This window comes from Choristoneura fumiferana, chromosome 16 (assembly GCF_025370935.1).
Source record: "Choristoneura fumiferana chromosome 16, NRCan_CFum_1, whole genome shotgun sequence".
Taxonomy (NCBI): Eukaryota; Metazoa; Arthropoda; class Insecta; order Lepidoptera; family Tortricidae; genus Choristoneura; species Choristoneura fumiferana.
Window position 1 is genome coordinate 4,080,196 of NC_133487.1, and position 21,284 is coordinate 4,101,479.

The window sequence follows — 21,284 nt, forward strand, 5'->3', positions numbered from 1 at the left end:
ATTTAAAACTGGTTTAATGAGTTTAAACGTGGTCGCACTAATCTCACCGATGATCTGCGTGAGGGACGGTCTTCTACGGCGACGACTGAAAATAGCATCAGTGTTGTGCGGCGTATGATAGAGACTGACAAAAGAGTGACATATCAGCAGATTCGGACAAGCTTAGGCATCGGTATGAGTCAAGTGCATAAAATCCTCCATGAACATTTAGCGGTCAGGAAGCTTTGTGCGAGGTGGATACCTCATAATTTGACCAAGGCCCAAAAACTCCGTCGGGTTATTTGGTGCCGTGAAATGATTCAAAGATTTAACAGAGGTGACTCAAATGCTGTTTTCGACATACTTACGGGTGACGAAAGCTGGGTTTACTGTTATGATCCAGAAACCAAGAGACAGTCTGCTCAATGGGTGTTTCCTTTCGAGGAGTTGCCAACTAAAGTGAAGAGAGGTCGAAGCGTGGGAAAAAAATGCGACAATTGTTTTAGAGGATCAAAAAACAGTTACTGCAGAGTGGTACACTAACAATTGTTTGCCACTTGTATTGGAAAAAGTTCGAGAGAAACGACCTCGAAGTAGGATCCTTCTTTACCACGACAACGCCTCGTCGCACACCGCCAGGCGAACGATCGACTATTTAGTGACGTCAGACGTGGAATTACTGGGTCACCTGCCGTATAGCCCCGACCTCGCACCTTGCGATTTTTATTTATTCCCGAAAATAAAAGAAAAACTTCAAGGAAAACTTTTTATGAACACCGAGGAAGCAGTGGGTGCGTTTCAAAAGGCCGTCGAAGAGACCCCTAAGGACGAGTGGGCTAAGTGCTTTTCTCAGTGGTTCCATCAGATGCAGCGGTATATTGATGTGAATGGACACTATTTTGAAAAGATATAATAAAACTAATAACTTGCTAGTTTGTCCAGTTTTTGATTTTCTAAGAACTTTCAGTTTGATCCTCGTAAGTTAACCTGTGCCACTACACATACTTAACAAAATGAAAACCTTAAGTATTTTTAGGCTTTTGTTGAAGTGACTTTGTTCTTACATTGGCATGCAGTGAGTAAATGCCAGGGTTGGCCGCTGCTAGTTTGCGCCTGCAGCAGCGCGCAATCCCACCGCAGCAGGGTAGGTAACACTAGTGCTGCCCACCCTCAATGCGCGCCCCAGGATCTTACCTCTTCAACGGAAATAAGGTCATCACTCGCTGTCACGATGATCGGAGCTGACTGCCATTTCACCCACACATTCCAAATCAGCATCGCACACAAGCTCACACTTGTCACGAATGATACAGTCCAAAATATTCTGCAATAGGTCAGAGGTTCTTATGAGCCTTAGCTTATGAAATTATTCTGCTGTAATCCAATGTCATTGAAGAAGACGAAGAAGATGAAAACAAAATCGATATTTTTCGAAACGTAATAAAATCTGCTTAAATTATTTCAGTAGGAAGTTCAAGAATTTTTAAGAAAATTTAAGTTGTCATTTTTTCAGTTTCTTTCTTTATTTACTTTCAAAACATCTGAATCATAAATAGACTAAGTATTTAACAACTTACTTCTCTATGGTGCTGAGTTTTTTGTCCGCGATGTACCCCAGGCCGTGCAGCGTGGTGTTTTGTGCAAAGTCTTGCATCAGCTCCCCCGCTACCAGCCGCCTGCGCTCGCGACGCACTCTCCTTTTAACACCGGCCCGCTCATTTTCATTTCCGGATCTAGAATATCAACAGATTTGATAAATCCTACTAATATTATGTACTCGTAAATGTTGACCTCTTCTACGTCAAAACCGCTGATCTGATTTAAATAAAATTCGGTATAATAATAATAATCAATGTATATTTGACATGAAACAGTTCTACAAAATTTGAATATCTATCGGACTACAAACTAGGCTGAGCCTGAATCTTGGAAGTCCGCGACAGACAAATAGTAAAGGACAAAGGATAGTTTTTATCCCGGAAAAAAATCATAGTTCCCGCGGGATAGCTATAAACAAACTCTACGCGGACGGAGTCTAGTCAGCTAGTTTCTCATAAAAATAAGCCGATGATAATCAACTGTCTATGATAGGTGTTATATTATACTCTAAAATTCTAAATAAACCTCACACACAACAAGTCATACCTATCTTGAGCCATTCACTCGTAGATACTATGTAAGTGAAGTTCAAAAAGTTGGGTCGCTTTATTAAATAACCCAGTTTACCCTACAAAACAGCTGACTGCATATTCGTTCCGTTGTGACTCAGAAGAAACTTATATATTTTACTCATAAATCGGCAATTACTTTATTTAAATCGTTCGCCGCATGTTGCATGCAGAGACCGCAAAAGTGTAAAGAACACGGTAGTCGGCCACATTCGGCGAGCGACAGCTGCCATTGATCGGGTAAATTGCCTTAGGCGGACAGTGTAGACTAATGTGAAGACGACGTTCGTTGGCCTAAGTAGTTTGAAACAATTTCGGCGCCCGCGTTAGGTAAAAGACTCAGTCTAATCGCCGCTTAAGTCATTTTTTGGAAACAAAATATATAATTACAATTATCTTGAGTATGAAAGCTAACATTACAAATTAAATATAATATTGGAACAAAAATAAAAATTACGTAAAAAAATATAAAGTTGTATGGGGTCAAAAAGAAATACCTAGCTACCGAATAATATTGGTCACCTCATACTCGTTCAAACCCAAAATAGTCAAGAGGAATTACTTACTCCATGACAGCTCTTGATATCTAATTTTGTTCATTTACTTTAACGAACTCCTCTTTTAAACTGCACGTCACCTCGCTACCACGGCAGACGCGTGAATGTGTTAGCAAGTCTATTCTTTTTTTAATTTCGTTAATTAATTTGCTCATCATTCCTTTACATGCCTCGTTAATTTAGTGATATGTATTTATGAATTCACTAGTGTTTACCCGCGTCTTCGCAAACGTAAATCATTAGATCCAGCAGCTGATTTGAAATAAGGCGATTTACAAAAACTCCCGCGGGAATTTCCGAAACTTAAATAGTGGTTTTTATTGACGTTACATTAAAAACAATCATATCACATTTTATGATTCTAATGCAGTTCTTGTTACGCGACTTTATCCCTATTCCGTGGGAATATGGGAATAAAAAGTAGCCTATGTTTTATTCCAAATGTCCAGCTATCTACATACCAAATTTCATCTAAATCCGTCAAGCCGTTTCAGCGTGAAGGTGTAACAAACATACTCATAGGATAGTTAATTATCTATTGTCCTTAGCTTCGTTTGGACAGCAGATACGTAATTATTGGGAACGTTGTCATTTACCGGAATTAAAAGCAGGAAAAGCTATAATAGTTTAGAAAAGAGTAGGTGTTGTCTTCAATATAATATTATTTGAAGAATATTATTAAAGAGTATTTGGATTGAAGGTTATGAGTTCAAATTTATTTATAAAACCTTACACAGCATTTCAAATGTAATTTCAAGAAATGAAGTAATTAATAATTATCCTGTTAATAAATTTTAAAGCCATGTCCACATTATTGCGAACCATAACGCTAATCTATCCGATTTCTGATGATAATTATTTTATAAAAATTGAAATGAGAGTTTTATAAATAAAAAACAAGGGAGTTCTATCAAATGCGACTAGATACTTCCATTCAAATTAGTCAATGTACTGTTGCGATGCCGATAACTATTATTTTCAAAACTATAAGCGATCCCGCTACAAAATAAAACATTACTCAGTGTTTGCAAGTGACTCTAACGAGTACTCAGCGAATTTAAAAACTCATCAAAAAATGGAATAATTAAGTTCCTTTTAATAGCGCTAAATGGTATAAAGATAGGCACGCACTGGCTGTTACACGTTAGTATACCTAATTGAGCTGGGTGAGTAATTAAAACCCATGAAAACAATTTTTTTCTCATTATGTAAGTATTAATAACTTCTATGTGACAGTAACACACACGAAGTTTTGTGGCTAAACTATTAAATTATTTTCGTTAAATCCTACTCCTATTATAAATGCGATAGTTTGTGAGTGAGTGAGTGAGTATGTTTGAATGTGTACTTCTTCACGCTGGAATTTGGAAAAAAGTTAGTTTATAACCTGGATTAAGACATAGGATACTTTTATCCTGATATTTCCACGGGATAGGGATAAAATCTTGAAATTTCCGCTGGTTTAAGTCTTGAAATTTTGGACAGTTGTTCTGAACACAACCTCAATGAAGACCACGATCTAAATTTTGGGAATTACCAGGGGAATTTCATAAAATCCCAGAATTTCAATTGTAACTACCTGATCGAATAGTTTACGCGTGCAAAGCAGCAGGTAAACTCTAGTACAACATAAAATTTATATATTGATAAGTCAATCACTGTACAGTTAATTAGCCGTTGGGGGGGGGGGTTAGTTAATTGGCGGCTGGAGTGGTGACTGCGATCTGAAATCATATCGTGAAATAGCGCCATTTCATGAATTGGCTAAGGGACATCCGCCATATCGTTCAAAACTAACCGTTATGCCTAGGCATTTCGTGATGTGGCGGATTTTACGATCGGCCGCCGACAGATACAAACGGCGAGCTGTCGTTCATTGTGGCATTGTAAGTAAGCCTTTGTTTAACAGTGGACATCTATTGGCTTATGATGATGATGATAGTTAATTAGGTTTTATTGAACACACTCAAAGGGCTATGGAGAGGGCTATGCTCGGGGTTTCTCTGCGGGATAGAATCAGAAATGATGATATCCGCAGTAGAACTAAGATTACCGACATAGCCCGAAGAATTGCGAAACTGAAGTGGCAGTGGGCGGGGCACATTGCTCGCAGGACTGATGGCCGATGGGGTTAAAAGGTTCTCGAATGGCGTCCGCGGACCGGGAGACGAGCTGTCGGTAAGCCTCCAACAAGATGGAGCGAGGACCTGGTTAAGATCGCGGGATCGCGGTGGATCCGAAAAGCACAAGACCGGTCTGAGTGGAGAGCCTCGGGGGAGGCCTATGTCCAGCAGTGGACGTCATTCGGCTGACATGATGATGATGATGACACCAGTGTTAGTCACACTAACAAGATTGAAAGATGTTAATAATCGTCATCATCGACAACCATTGACTGTCAGTAGTGTCAGCGACCGGTGCTGCGTCACCCGCGTCTATGCGATTCCAGCAACTTTCATCAGTGGCCATATTTTTCTATCGCGTTTGAAATCACAATCGCTTTTCCACTTTTTGTGAAAAAAAGGTTAAGGATAAAATAGGTGTTTAATCTTTGTAATGCTGCCTTAAGGGTCCAGTATCGGAAGCATCCACAACGTTGGCATAGAACAATAAACCGCCTACACTTTTGCGTGAGAGGTTTCTAATATATCCCCATTTCGTGGGTGGATAATCTTACTTATGACGTAGGCTGCGAGTCAATAGAGACCTTCAGGTCATGAACGATTAGAAACGGAATATGCAAGAGTGATTTTTTAATTTACTAGCTGTTTGCCCGTAACTCCGTTTGCTAATGCGGCTACTGAGTTGAAACTATCCTTATGCCCATTCTAGGTTCTCTAACTATCTCCATTTATTTTAAATTGGTTCAGCGGTTTCCGTGTGAAGTGGTAACAGTGGTAATTTTTCTCATTTATAATCATCATCATCGTCATCCCAGCCTATATACGTCCCACTGCTGGGCACAGGCCTCATTCTGAGAGCAGAATGAGAGGGCTTAGGCCGTAGTTCCCACGCGGGTCCAGTGCGGATTGGGAACTTCACACATGCCATTGAGTTGCTTCGCAGTTTTGTTCAGGTTTCCTTACGATGTTTTCCTTCACCGTAAAGTTCGTGGTAAATTTCAAATGTAACCCCGCACATGAATTTCAAAAAACTCAGAGGTGCGAGCCGGGGTTTGAACTCACGATCCTCTGCTTGAGAGGCCATAGGTTTTGACTACACGGCCACCACGGCTTAATTTATAACATTAGTATGTATGTAATAGTATGTATGTCATCATCATCATGTCAGCCGAAAGACGTCCACTGCTGGACATAGGCCTCCCCCAAGGTTCTCCACTCAGACCGGTCTTGTGCTTTTCGCATCCACCGCGATCCCGCGATCTTAACCAGGTCGTCGCTCCATCTTGTTAGAGGCTTACCGACAGCTCGTCTCCCGGTCCGCGGACGCCATTTGAGAACCTTTTGATCCCATCGGCCATCAGTCCTTCGAGCAATGTTTGTTTGACAGTAAATAAATAAAAATCAAGGTAGTTTTGAAGCACGGTTAAAAAATTTTATTAATAATTTGTGGGTAGTTTTGTTTTGTTACTTAAAACGTATGTGGGTACTTGGGGAGTTACAGTGACAAGTTAAAACGGTGGTTGTGGTTCGTTAGTCTAACAACTGGTAGCATGGTGTACGGTTGTGTCACTCTGAAGATGAGCTCTGGTTGAGTTCGAAACGCGTCAGTGTAGTGTGGTGGTGGTGATAGATGGGTTTGAGTTGATTTTGTGTGTGTTCTTACAGTGTGGAGGTGGAGGAACTGCATGAACACGCATATTTTGCATAAGCTTAGCTATCGTAAGGTCACGGGTGAGCAAGGAAATTATTTTAGTTCATAGAATACTTGGTCGGACAAACAAATCGCTTTTTTTCAGCATGTATTTTGAACTTCAGCAAGCAGCCTTTAAAATTGCAGAACAAATTTAATATGAACATAATCCTGTCAACAATTTAACGAAAGCATCGATAGCACATAAAGATACCGTCACACTGTCACGCCGTTTGTGCCATAAACATGGTTTACACCGATATGCTGTTAAAGGAGGATTCGATAATAAAATGTACGATAAACACTGATTCAAATGACCGGAGACAATTCCAGCAGGCGCTTTTATCACAACCGTGAATAGGCTGTTACTTAACCAGTGAGATACACCTTTGGCCTCGTCTGCACTTAACATCAGGTGAGATAGGGGGCAATGGCGATCAGTTATATTAAAAAAAATGTAGTACAATTCGACATAACTAACACTTTTTAGTATGAGAAAGTTTAACATTTTTTGCACCTGTTGTAACCTTCAGGGGGCTGGATTCTCTGTACGAAATAGTTTGAATGTTTTTGTAAGAACTTTTGATTTAGGTTGGGTTAAGTTCATTTTGTAACTGGATCGACAATATTTGAGAAAATTGTACTTTTTTTAAAACAATCATTATGTGTTTTATCCATTTTTTTTATATTCAAATCATTTAGTTACATAATATAGATAAAAACTTGACTTTTTGATAACTACTCATTCTAAACACTCCCCAACGGAACTAAAACCTTGTCGAATGGATTTTCAAATGTTTCATTAGCCGGGTATTGCGTATACGAGTGGGCCCCGACTGTGCTTATTTATTTCTCCCATGGGAACGTTACATTATTTCGGATAGAAAGTGTCGCATTTCTATTTTTATACATCACTACGGTTATGCTGGCATGCACGCGCTTTGCTTGTTTATGTTAGTGCTAAAGTAGGACCAATAGAATAGGCAATATAATAGTTTTAGCTTAATAGTGAAGTGTTGAAGTAATTGTCATTACAATTAATTTGGATTTTTACCTGGAAATGTTTAAGCAATACAAAATACACAATGATTCTTTATTGTATACCTGAAATAGTAAACGATACATAAAACACACAAACGATACAGCAATTGTGCTGTTCTAATTATAAAAAAACCGGCGATGTACAAATCTGACTCACGCACCCAATTTTTTAGGGTTCCGTAGCCAAAAGGGCAAAAACGGAACTCTTATAGTTTCGCCATGTCTGTCTGTCTGTCTGTCCGTCCGCGGCTTTGCTCAGGGACTATCAATGCTAGAAAGCTGTAATTTTGCACGAATATATATGTAAACTATCCCAAAAAAATGGTACTTACAATAAAAAAATAAAAAAAAAATTTTTTAGAGTACCTCCCATAGACGTTAAGTATGGGTGTTTTTTTTTCTCATCAAACCTTGTAGTGTGGGGTATCGTTGGATAGGTCCTTTGAAAGCATTAGGGGGTTGCTAAAACGATAATTCGACTCAGTGTTTTTTTTGCAAAATATTCAAATTTAAAGTGCAAATTTTCATTAAAATCGAGCGATTAAATAGCAGCCTAAGGTATAAAATATACCTAAACTTGGAATATACCGTACAAAATACGAAATCCTTAGAAAAATATTATTTAATTTTTTTCGTAATGGCTACGGAACCCTATTTTGGGTGTGTCCGACACGCTCTTAGCCGGTTTTTTACCTATGTACCTACTAGATTAGAATAATCCAGTGTTAGCAGAGCCCTACTCCTAAGCGAAATGTACACAGTGGGGATCATTTCATATAATTTACTGACACGAAAAATATAATTTTCAGACTTGTCTTATTGGTTGTGTTATAAGAGCTCATGCCAAATTTTAGGTTACTGAGTAAATAGAACAACTAAGTTTTGATCCTGCGGATTTTTTTCTGTACACGCCTTTTTAATGTCTGTATCTCATCAAATTTAAAATGTAAAACTAAATCTAAAATATGAAATAAAAGTAGAGTGAGACTCTATAATAAAAGGTAATATTGCCGTTATTATATCATTATTACCTTTATTTATAAATTAAAACTATTGACAAAGATTATTATATTAACTACTAGCCTGTTACCCGCGCCTCCGTCCGCATAGAATTCGGTTATCGCTATCCCGCGGGAACTATGTAATTTCCCGGGATAAAAACTATCATATGTCCTTCTAAATCGGTTCAGCGGTTTAATGAAGTAACAAGTAAGTTTGGGCTGGCTGAGAGCTCGTATAATAACTTCTATATTTAGAGCGACTAACATGTGCATTTGATGTACCCGTCACAAATGGAAGCCAGCAGCGAAGCTGTTTGGCTTTGATGATAGTGCTGCCCTACCACACTCCAACTGACAAACTGACTTGACCATTTTTTATTAGTTAATCAATTTGTTAGTCTTCTATTTTTATTTGTTATTACTTTCTAATGTATCTTTCTATGGGCCCTGGCGCTCTGAATCTCTTCAAAGATCTATCGAAGAGACTCAGAGATACACAGGAGACCGAAGAGCTGGCAGTTTCCTCGCTCAACGCATCAGTCTTGCGATCCAGCGGGGAAATGCTGCCAGCATCTTTGGTACCATGCCGCAGGGTCCATTTTAGATTTAATATAATTTTAGTTTATTTAATTTTATTGTACATAATATACCTTATTTAGTCGAATGAATATTAAATATAATAATGTTATCCTATGTATAGTTTATATAATATGTGTAAATAAATTATATTTTATCCCAGCATATAAAAAAAAAACAAACAAAAAAACAGACTAACTGCTAGGCAGACTTGACATCCTACACTTCAGTCCACTCGTGACTACGGCCACTGTAATGTGGTTGAAACGTGGAGGTAAATATTGCTCGTGTGTTTTAGCGTGATAAGTCCCGTTTGTGGTAATTTGACTATTAGTGGGATATGAGTGAGAAGTGGAATAACGTATTGCCAGGGCTTTAAAATGGCCTACTGGATTCCACTGTACTGCTAGACTTAACCGCGTTGTACAAATTATGACAATTGGAACGGATGCTTATGACAGGGTCCTTTTTATAGCCCGGAGCCGGGGAGCTTGCATTTAATTTGTTTTGCCTCCGGCACAAATTGTTACAAATTAAATTCTGACTAACTTTGTTGATACTTTAACTAATTTGCTGTCATAAATTTTCGCCTAGCGGAGAAAAGATTTGCCCAAAAGGTTCATTGATCTAGAAAAGGTTAGATCAAGAAACCTTCAATTTCATCAATAAATCAATAAATTCATTTAACTCGATTTAAATTTTCTTACTAAAATTTATAGTAATAAAATAATATTGTAATTTAAGAACAGTTTTCAAAATTTACATTATTTTGTTTTCTGTATTATTTATTTATTTACAAAATACAAATAGGTAATTATATTATTTTGTACAATTATGAGTTTACATACATAAAAAAGAACAAACCTATGATAGCTTAACTAACTATAACAATGAAAATTATAAAAAGATTACCCCTTCTAAATGTGTTTAATTTGTTTATTTACTTCAACCTAAAACCTACATAAAAAGTAAAGAAATGCACTCACCAAATGCAAAGTTTTTTAAATTTACCTAATTTTAAGTTTTTGAAATAAATAACTGAAAATAATACTACGAAATATATTTAAGAACTATAAATTCAAACGCAGCTAAGCATTTCAAACATTTTTTTTTCAATAGATTTACTCTTTACTTTTTTTATAACGACAAATTTTTTTTCGTCTTATATCCACGCAACCTTGCTACAATAAAACCAGCCAGTCTTAATAATTTATAAAGCTGCGTGCACATAAAAAGGGCAAACGTAAATTCTTGCATCCATAGAGTTGTGGTCATGGACCGTCGTTGCCCGCAAAATACGAGCGACCCTTCTCAGCCGTTAGGTTATGTAGCGTTATTACCACCTGTAAGACTATTCTATTAACGGGACGGTGTGGATGGAGCCTTATTTACGCATATGCTTTTGAAATCCCGGGAAGATAGAAGGATGTGTACGTACAATTTCAAAATGAGAGAAAGATTAGAAAGTGGCTGGAAGGTAACTGGTTTTAGACTCTGCTGTTTGTTTTTTTTGTAAGTTTTAAGTTAAGGCGTTTTTTAAATGTACATATTTTTTACCAACTTTCTATCGATGTTCTAGCTCTACATACATACATGCCAATTTGCATGCCCAAGAGGTGGATCATAGTGTAGTTTTACATAATATATATTATAACTTGTTTTGTGCTCCCACAGTAAATTTCATTTTTATTTAATTTTATTTTGTTTTTCTCGATTGAGACACAAATAAAAATTGTTGTTAAAAAAATCCATAGTACAAACTTACTTAGACTAATTTAAACGTGGTAATACCCTATGTTGTTTTCGTGATGAGATATGTTTATCATTTTAGGTAAGTAGTAAAAGGTAAAAGTACGAAATTAAAAAACATATAGAGCGTGAGTATTATATTAAAGTTGTTATGTATTATATTACTTACCCTATTTTAAGTCGTTTGTAATTTTGTACTGCTTAATTCTGCAAATAAAATTTACAGACAACAATTAATGTTGTATCATTATTTAAAACCCTTTGTTTGTTTCGGACAAGAAATTTGTAAGCGTATTTAATTGAGACAATTTATGTTTCTCCTTTGATATTTTAATATTTTTCGTTGTAATATTTTAATCACACTTGCTCGTAAGATGTCGTGATATGAAAGCAAATTTGGTCACAACCTTCTAACTAAAAAACAGAGACCTCATTCGCGTATAACGTCTAAGGGCATGATAATCTATTTTTAACCCCCGACGCATAAAGAAGGGTGTTAAGTTTGACCGCTATGTGTGTCTGGGTCTGTCTGTCTGTCTCTTAAACGGGTGGACCGATTGTAAGGCGGTTTTTTTTTATTTGACAGCAATTTTTCTGGCGATGGTTCTTAGATATGTTTTATCAAAATTGGTTTAGCCGTTTTTGAGATATTGAACTTTGAAGTGATAAAGTCGGGGTTTTGCAACTTTTTGTTGGTTAGGTTATAATTAGTAGTAGGTAAGTACATACACTTATCTAAACTGCAATGAGAGCGAATCATCATCAACGTCATCATCATCATCTCAGCCGTAGGACGGTCTATAGGGGAGCCCTATGTCCAACAGTGGACGTCCAACGACTGAGAGCGGATATTAGTAAATACATAATATGAGCGGACATAATAATATTATGTCGTTAGGAAGATTAATGATAATGCAAGTACAATTAAGAAAAAGTACTTTCATTAAAAGAGCTTGTACCTATCCCGCTTAAGATTAATTATTATGAATGCGAAAGTTTGTCAGTTTGTTTGTTTGTTTGTTACCTCGTCACGTCTAAACTGCTGAACCGATTTAGACGAAGTTCGGTATACAAATAGTTTCGAGTCCCAGGAAAGGACAAAGGATAGTTTTATCCCGGAAAATTGCATTTTTCCCACGGGATAGCGATACACGAATTCGACGCGGACAGTCACGGGCAACAGCTATTTAAAAATATTTTTTTAACAGAAACTTACGTAAAGTACCTCTAATCATAGTGGTCACTTAAACTCTTTAATGGTAAAGTACCTGACAAGACTTTGCTTATGGCAGCAAACTATACAAACATGTTAATGGAACTTGAGCCAGACATCTGGAAAAGGAAAAAATTAAAAAAAGTTGTGACCGCTGCCAGTTGCAGGGCAACTCTGCAGATTTTACGAATTCCGATTTCAGTAACTAGTTAATGCTTAAAAGAGTTTTGTTTGCATTTAATTGTTTTTGCAGTTATTACACGTTCATTTGAGTTTAATTTATTACAACTGTTAAAGTGAGAATCTTTGTAAAAAATGTTAAAGTAAAAAACGTTAAAAACAAGCTTTCACGTTTACGCTCTAAATCAGTTTTTGTTATTTTTTTTATTTTAAATACAGTTTTTTTGTGCTGGCTGTACTTTTCATTAACTGTATTTGCAATGTCATACAATTTACATATGCATACCAATATTCAAGTTGATCTGACCATCGGAAATGGATCAAAATGAACTTGCAAGATTTAACTCAAACAAAAAACATCAACAATAAACAGGATAAATTAAGTAAAAGCTTGTTAAAACGCACTCCGCTTTTGTAAAGTCGAGTTCATAAACATGTGGGTAAACATTTGATAAATAAAAAAATGTGAACACGACCCTATTGTTAACGGCGTAGAAGCGTGTTCAGACATTTTTGGACAAATTTTTGCTCAGAAGTTTACGAAGTTTACTGAAATAATATTTCTAGCCCGCTTCCGTCAAGCAAGCTGAAATATTTTGAAGATGAAACTACCGTTAAATTCACTCATACTAAATGACAGTTAATCCGGATAAGTCACGTCTTAAATCCAATTTAGCTCTACAATGTTTCGGACGACACGGAGCTCGGGGCTCGGGAGCACGTAGGCCGCGTGTTGCAGCAGCCACTGAGTCGCATTGCTCCTAGAGGAAGAGCTACAAATTAAGCCGAAACATGTCGAACTAAAATCGATTTAAGACGTGATCCGGATTAACTGTCATTTAATACTTGCTGAAATGTTCCAGTGTGTTCTAGGGACAGTTACCTAATTTTATTCTCTGCTTTTTAACACGTTAAACGCTAGAGCGAAAATTGAGATTTTACAAAAAAAAAATATACTTTCAAAATAATAGCTGATAGCTCCTTCACACGGCGCAAATCAGCGTCTTGAAAACAGGTTTAGCATGAGGTCACTGGTGACCCCCATGGCGTTTAACGTGTTAACACTAACTTACTCATGCTGTGCTGTGTATTCTTCATCATCAGCACAATCATCATCAGCAGAACGCCACAATGAACGACAACTCGCCACTTGCATCCACCGGTCTCCCGCAACTCTCACAATGTCGCAAGTCCACCTGGTGGGAGGCCTGCCAACGCCGCGTGTATTTTTATATAAACATAAATAAGGCAAGCTGGCCACGTATCAACGAATGTCAGTCTAGTCCACAGGCGGGACTTGGTAAACTGCATTAAGCTGAGTTTACTCGAGAACTAATGGACAAAATTACAGCTGGACCAGCCTGGACTTGCGCTTTGACAATCCAAAATGTTTTCCCGCGAGTTTTACTTGTCTTAAAGGCGCTTTTTAGGGTTCCGTACCCAATGGGTGCCAACGGAACCCTATTACTGAGACTCCGCTGTGTGTCTGTCTGTCCGTCTGTCACAGGGCTCTATCTCTTAAGCCGTAATATTTAAATAGACACTTAAAATTTTCACAGATTATGTATTACTGTAGCCGCTATAGCAACAAATACTAAAAACAGAATAAAATGAATATTTGAAGGGGGCTTCCATACAACAAACGTGATTTTATGGCCATTTTTTGCTCGATATTAATGATGGCAACAGATTCACAGAATCTTTCGATTATAATCACTTTACAAATAAATAATGGAACTAAAATTAAACAAATAGTTAATGGGGCTCCCATACAACAAACTTGTTTTTTTTTGCCTTTTTTTTGCTAATGTCTAATGTTGTAGGTACAGATAATGGTACGGAACCCTTCGTGCGCGAGTCCGACTCGCACTTGGCCGTTTTTTATTTTATTTAGCCTGTAAGTGTTCTACTGCTTGACTGACTCCACAACTTTTCCAACCATCTTTATCTTTTACTCAAACTAGCGAAATTTTGTAAAAACAAAACGAATAGATTTTACTAAAAAAAAAAATGCGAAAGTTTGTGAGTATGAGTGTGTGTGTTGAATGTTTGTTACTCATTCACGCTAAAACGGCTGGATGGATTTGGAAGAAATTTGGGTGAAATATCACAAAGGCTCCTTTTTATCCCGATATTCCCACGGAATCAGGAAAAAATCTTGAAGTCTCAACCGCTTAGTTTAGAATACTGAAATTTGGCAAAGTTGTTTTATGTCCAACGTTAATGAAATCCAAGGTGTATTTTTTTGGGAACTCACGTGGGAATATAATAAAATCCCGCAATTTCAATTCAACTGCCAAATTTAATGGTTTACGCATGCGAAGCCGCAGATAAACATAGTTTAAAATAAAATGGAGAACCTTGATTTGTTCCTGCGTGGAGCAACGCGATATGATCATGATGATCAATTAATTATGAGCATTGTTTTAGATAAAATTATAGCGAGACAATGTTCTATGCTGGCCTTGGGATTCTAATTGGCTGTGTGCGTACTGTGAACGTCTCTTTTATACCAAAGTTGGGCAGACGGCGCTTCTAAACTACTGTGACAGACGCTGCGGGCCGCGCACTAGTTATTAATTCGATCTGAGACACACTGCCCGGATGAGATAGCTCGGATTGCCGTTCTGTGTCCAACTAACTTGTTGTCTTTTGTTTTGGTTATCTCGTTTCATAAGTTTCTGTTACTTAATTGGAAGCAGTCTCTAACAGAAATCCAAGCTGTCGTTGTTATTTATGACTTGAATTGCAACTCTCTTACTACAAAGAAAAAGGGTAAAAAGAGGAAAAATCAGTCTTGCATTTACTCAATAATAACGTATCGTATCCGTTTATCAAACATATTGTCATACTTTTCTATATGCAAAAAATGAAATCTGGAAAAAATACATCGGACTTACCAATAATTATTACAATAATTGGTCTTCGCAGGTGGTAGGATCTTGTGCAGGGTCCGCCCGGATTGCTACCACCATCTTGCTCGCTAATCCTGCCGTGAAGCAGCAGTGCTGGCACTGTTGTGTTTCGGCGTGGAGAGTAAGACAGCCGGTGAAATTACTGGCACTTGAGGTATCCCATCTTAGGCCTCCAGGTTGGCAACTCATCTGCAATACCCCTGGTGTTGCAGATGTTTAAGGGCGGTGGTGATCTCTTACCATCAGGAGATCCACTTGCTCGTTTGCCATCCAGTCGAATAAAAAAAATAAGAAATAAGAATAACTCAATAACAAATCAAAACAGTTTTAATAAAGTAAGCGTACATTATATATTTTAACTATCGTGAGACGTATATAAAATGACATGAAGTTTAAAAAGAATACTTAATGGACGAACTACATAATAGTGTAATGTCTTAAACTTTCGTGATTTTCACTCATGTAGGTACCACGCACAGGACTTATCACGCTAACACACACGAGTAATATTTACCTCGACGTTTCGGCAACATAACAGTGGCCGTGGTCACGAGTAGACAATAAAATGACAACAAAAAAACAACAACAATAAAATGCAATTTTCTCAGAAATTTTCAACTTTACACAGGATTTTTATAAAACAAACCTTACTGAAATCTAACTGCAGATTACACGATTCTAAAAATCTGCATATTTAATCGATATTTTTGCCGAAAACTATGTTATATCAAGTGACCATGATGTATTTCGTCTATTTTGCTTTTTAAACTTTATTTATTTTTATACGTTCCCCCGCGTGACAGAGACATAATACAGATATTGATACAGAGGTCACTCACAATATCACGACTCACGAGTCGCGTGACTCGATAATGAATTGAAGCATTTGTATCAAAAATACATTAATAAAATAATTGATCTTTCTCTTCTCATTGCTAAAATTTTATTGTATTTAGTTGCAATTTTTTTAAATCCTAAAGCAGACTTTTATGTGCCGTTTCGCGGAGTCAATTTAATGTCGCTGTAACACCTGAATCTGTCAATTTATTGTTTCACTTCACCATGCCATGGGTCACTCTCCACCAAAGTCAGATGGAACTTCTTTCTAGTCAAGCTTAGACCGCTGTTTGCCCAGTCTTGAACCATAGAATACAGTTCATAGGTGCCACTGTGTGAGACAGGTGCCCCATGGAACCCGATACCGCAGCTTCTGAAGGGCTCAACAGCATCAAGGAAGGTGATGTAAGGATCGTCCAGCTCGTTGTTTGGGAAAACTTCGACCAAGACTCCGCTGGGAAGGACGACGTGGCAGGACTGGAGAGTGTCAAAGACAAACTTAGGGATGGTTAAAGACTTTCCGATCAAAGGGTTGGTGATAAAGGTCAAGCTCTCATCTTCGAGGAAGATTTGGGTCAGCTCGGAGCTACCTGAAATGATAACGAGAGTGTTGATCACGGAATCCAATACCTATGTATGTTAAAAAAGTGTTGAAAGAAATTGTTGATGGAATGAACGTTGTTTCACTAAGATCACAATAATGTAGCTCAAAAACTCTGGGTTATATAATAATGCTTTTCTACTGGCACTACTGCACTAATACGAGGGATAAAATCAATATTACAAAAAACTAATACTGCATTATTTATCATTATTTTGACATGAATCTTATGATGCATTCTTGGGTATTCACTTAAAAAGTAGTTAAAAAATATATCTATTTAAGTTTCAAAAAGACGAAGATTTTTAATATCATGATAGATTACCCAAGGTAGCAACCGCAGCAAAAACGAACAATCCCAACACTTTAGAAACCATTTTGATTAATACTGTAGATGATGTGCTTACTTTATTAATAGTTTTCTTTTTATATACTGTTCAGGGCAATGATATTAGCTATCAGCGGCTAAAAGATCGGTATCTTAAATATTAAATTTCCATAGATTTTTATCTGTAATTTGAAGATAACGTTACGTAAAAAGGTATAATTTTGCTAACCATTTCTATACAAGTAGACTCCGTACAGGTATTAGCTAGTGTGAGTTATTTAGATAAATTAAATCCTCAGTACTTTAGAGAATTCGTTAAAGTAGTTGGCGCATTAGTTACATTTGATAAAGCCTGGTGATACTTTTATGAAGACTAAAAATAAATGTAAGCGATAACGTATTTTATTGGAAAAGAGGATCATACGAAAGAAATCACATAATTTCAAATCTGATGCTAATGGTCTTAAAACAGGTGAGAAAAAAAATGGTAATCATCTCCAAGTAGTTTAATTAAGCCAAACATCATTATGTAACACCATCATTATTATTATTTTGCAGGTGGTAGGACCTTGTGCATGGTCCGCCCGAATTGCTACCACCATATTCCCCGCTAATCCTGCCGTGAAGCAGCAGTGCTTGCATTGTTGTGTTTCGGCGTGGAGAGTAAGACAGCCGGTGAAATTACTGGCACTTGAGGTATCCCATCCTAGGCCTCTAGGTTGGCAACGCATCTGCAATACCAGGGGTATTGCAGTTGTTTATGGGCGGTGGTGATCTCTTACCATCAGGAGACCCACTTGCTCGTTTTCCAACCAGTCGAATAAAAAAAAATAAAAAAAAATTTCAAATACATTTTTGAAATTGTTTTTAGCGCTCTTTTACACAATACCTACTGTACTATTACTGTTTCCCATCTGTAGGAAAGACTACTTCAGTCTGAATAAATGTAATATGGAACTTCTTTCTAGTCAAACTGACTTGGGAAGTAGGCCAATCTTCAACCACAGAGTACAACCCATAGGTGCCACTGTAGGACTCAGGTGCTCCGACGAAACCAATGCTACAGCTTGTGAAGGGTGACACAGCGATAGAGAAACTCATAAAGAGATTGTTAAGCTGGTTATCAGGATAAGCCTCGACTAAAGAACCGTTTGTTACAGTTTTTTATAACAAGTACATACTATAATGTCCTCAAAAGTGGGAAATTCGCATCATCAGTTGTTGTTCTTGGCCTATAACTGCTCTCATGCCGAGTTGCCAATGTGACTGTGCCAAAAAATGCCAACTTAATTCGGAGAATGGCTAAAGAAAAGCTAAAAAATGAAATAGAAATGGTTATTTTTGGTGTTACAGAAAAATGTTACGGCGCGGTACATTTAAAAAAACTCCAAAAGTTGCGGTACGTATTATTTGAACGCCTCCGTAGAGGTAGAAATATTACGGTAGACAAAAAAATAGCCTATTCCCTGGTGCGGTTGGTGTACGACTCCGTGTTTGACGACCTGGAATAAACGACACCGTTGCGCGACTTGATACTTAAACGCTTATGTCAATGATATTAAGGTTTGAATTGTCAGGTCGAGCAATTATTGTCGTGCATTCCGGGTCAACAATTGCGGATCTTACTTTAATCGCACGCACATTGCAGTACTGCCCTATTCAAATTATAATACATGACTAAATCAATTGTTGCTATTATGGAAATAAGGACACGGACAATATTACGGTAGAATGTGGCACCGTAATGATAATGTCTACGGTAGGTGGTACTCGTAAATCTAGAAAAAATACGGTAGATCTACCATAATTACGGTGTGGTTGGAGACACTGCGTAGCGAGGATGTGTTAGCGGGGTCTTTAAAAGTAAGCAAGAGGGATGCGGTGTGGGGGGAGCGGAGCGCGCGAGCTACTGGCCGCTACTAGTGACTGAGCACTTAGCAACACATCCCTCGCAACCAAACACAGCACTAGAGGAGGTATTTTGCAGGCACGTCAGTAGGTAACGTTTAAAAAAAAAAACATTTTCGAGTTGTCAGAAGAAAGTATTTATACCTACTTAGTATTTTTACTCCTTACTTATTATTAGGTGCTGTACGTTAGGTACCTAGGTAATGCCAATATGTTTTAAATAAAACAAGTAATATTAATTACTATATAAATATTTTATTCATGAGCTTGGGATTCTGAGAGGAAGCTTGTGCCCAGTAGTGGGACGTATATAGGCTGGGATGGGATGGATTGGATTTTATACATTACCTTGGCATAGTTTTGGGAATACACTAATATTTGTTCAAAATTTTTGACCGTCATTTTATTACGCAATGTTTTAAGATTGAGATAATTTTGATATTAAATTATTTCGACATAACGGGTTAAAATACTAGGTAATTTATAAGTACTTAGTACGGATACTAGTGTATTCAAATGTATTTTTTGTAAGCGTTACCAATTGACGTACCCGCAAAATGCCCCTATATAGTGCTATGTTTGCTCGCAACACATCCTCGTACATTTCTCTTGGGAACACAAACTAAAAAGCTCATTAGCAATTTTACTCTTCTAAGGGCAATTAGTCATGGCATCCGTAATCGTTCTTATCGTCTTTGTCTATAATGAAATATTGATTAATATCCTTCCATTAACTTAACGAACGTAAGTCTAGATCAGATTTTATCAGGAGTTCGTGACTTTTTGTAAAAAGATAAGAGATAACAATTTTTACAAAATGATAATCTTAAAATAGCAATACCTAACGTGTAATATGGATACAAACTTGATATACCTAGACAAGAAAAGTACTGTAATTGTAATAGGTCATATAACACTTAATAAACTAAAACAATAACTTGGCTCAGCTGCGACCTTATGATAGTTGCGTTTAGCAAGAAATGTGTGTTCATGCAGTTTTTCCACATCCACACTGTAAGAACTTACACTAATCATACAAAAAAAAAAACAAACCCAACTAACACTACCGCCACATTACACTGACGCGTTTCAAATTTAGTCAATTGGTGTCAAAGTATCCCATGGTAATATTTATTTGTTACTAGGGTTCCAGTACAAAAAGACAACTCTATATGGAATATGGTACATTCCAACCTAGCATAGGTACTCACATTGTCACACGGTGCGATTGCGTTCGCAGGTGACCGAGCGTGCTGAAATTTGTGACAGAGTCCAAACACGCCGGGGCGCACCTGAGACGCGGGTGTTTTCTTATGTCAGGTAACGGGCCAGAAAACTATCGGAGTAATTTAATTTTCAATGCTCTTTGTCAAAGGAATCAAAATGGATAATACTTATATATACGTTTAGATTCGTTTGAATATACGTTTTGCCTGAACAGGCAAATGGCAATCTTACATTTCCCTTTATACTACCAACGCTTTTGGACAGACCATAATTTGCTAAGAATGCGCCACTAGAAACTTAACATTTTTTTTTAATTAATAGCCAATATGACTGAATTAACATCTAACACAAAATAAACGAAGTGAGTTTGAAAATAAATAGAAAATTACAATTATAGTTACGAAAATGATTCACAAATATTATCAACTATCAAAATAGTTCGTAAAATTTCTGCCGGTGGTTCTTTCAATCCCTGACCTATACGCCCCACTGCTGGGTTTAGATATCTTAGAAGACTGGGCTGGGGCTTCATGGCATGCCCATTGTTGATTGGTAACAGCACACCCATTGAACTGCTCCGCAGGTCATTGCACATTTTCACGTTGTTTCCTTTCACCGAAAAGCTCATCGTCATTATCATCATTACGTAGTCTATAGCAGTCCACTGCCGAACATAGGCCTCTCCCAATGAGTACTATTGCGCTCTTCCAGCTCCACTCATCCAGCTTCTTTCAGTAACCTGTCACATATCGTCACTCCAGCTGGCCAAAAGGTATCCGAAATTACGTTCGTCACTCAATAATTCGTTCACTCCACCGGTTGCCAGTTCTTTGGCAGATCTGCTACTTCCACTTGCAAATACGGTATTTGACAACTCCTGAATTTGCCATGTCTTATATATTATTATGAAAATATTATACAGACAGTGTTTAGCGTAGAGAAAACTTAAATCGGTTGAAAATTGGATTTAAAGAGATTTTTTGAAAAAACTACATACCTGTCTCTTTCTCAAACACTTTTCTCTATGCAGCAAGTATGGCGATACTTGCGTGTGACGTCATACGCAAGTATGTCTCCTCTGTCTAATCTTGAACTTCAAACCTTCATAACTTTGTTATCTGTAAAGATAGCTTAAAAATTGTTTCTCTATTCGGTAACAGGCATCGTGAAGTTTTAATTTATAAAATATAT

The 21,284-nt window shown here is 37.3% G+C and overlaps 2 protein-coding genes across 3 annotated transcripts in view; both read right to left on the reverse strand.

Annotated features, from left to right (window-relative positions):
• The window catches only part of LOC141436082 (pickpocket protein 28-like), a 29,567-nt gene extending 14,148 nt beyond the window's left edge, over positions 1 to 15,419 (reverse strand). Inside the window, exons 1-3 of one of the 2 annotated variants that reach the window (XM_074098929.1) lie at positions 15,178 to 15,419; positions 1,557 to 1,712; positions 1,174 to 1,303 (exon numbers count right to left, since the gene is read on the reverse strand). In XM_074098929.1, the coding sequence (XP_073955030.1) occupies positions 1,174 to 1,303; positions 1,557 to 1,633 (207 nt within the window). In that variant the 5' untranslated portion in view covers positions 1,634 to 1,712; positions 15,178 to 15,419. Of the gene's footprint in view, positions 1 to 1,173; positions 1,304 to 1,556; positions 1,713 to 2,713; positions 2,800 to 15,177 lie in introns of those variants that run through there. The other variant, XM_074098928.1, reaches the window with a different exon arrangement.
• An 82-nt stretch (positions 15,420 to 15,501) lies between these two features.
• On the reverse strand, positions 15,502 to 17,031 carry LOC141436083 (uncharacterized). Its single transcript, XM_074098930.1, has 2 exons — positions 16,956 to 17,031; positions 15,502 to 16,619 (listed from the first exon to the last, which is right to left on the reverse strand). Exons 1-2 carry the CDS (start codon positions 17,005 to 17,007, stop codon positions 16,237 to 16,239), a joined length of 435 nt encoding a protein of 144 aa, XP_073955031.1. The 5' UTR covers positions 17,008 to 17,031; the 3' UTR covers positions 15,502 to 16,236.
• Positions 17,032 to 21,284: the final 4,253 nt, after the last annotated feature.

Excerpts from the sequence above, each read along its gene's own strand:
- LOC141436083 (XM_074098930.1), bottom strand. The coding sequence starts at position 17,007 with ATGGTTTCTAAAGTGTTGGGATTGTTCGTTTTTGCTGCGGTTGCTACC. Across the intron at positions 16,620-16,955 it reads TGCTGCGGTTGCTACCTTGG|GTAGCTCCGAGCTGACCCAA; the intron begins GTAATCTATCAT and ends TTATCATTTCAG.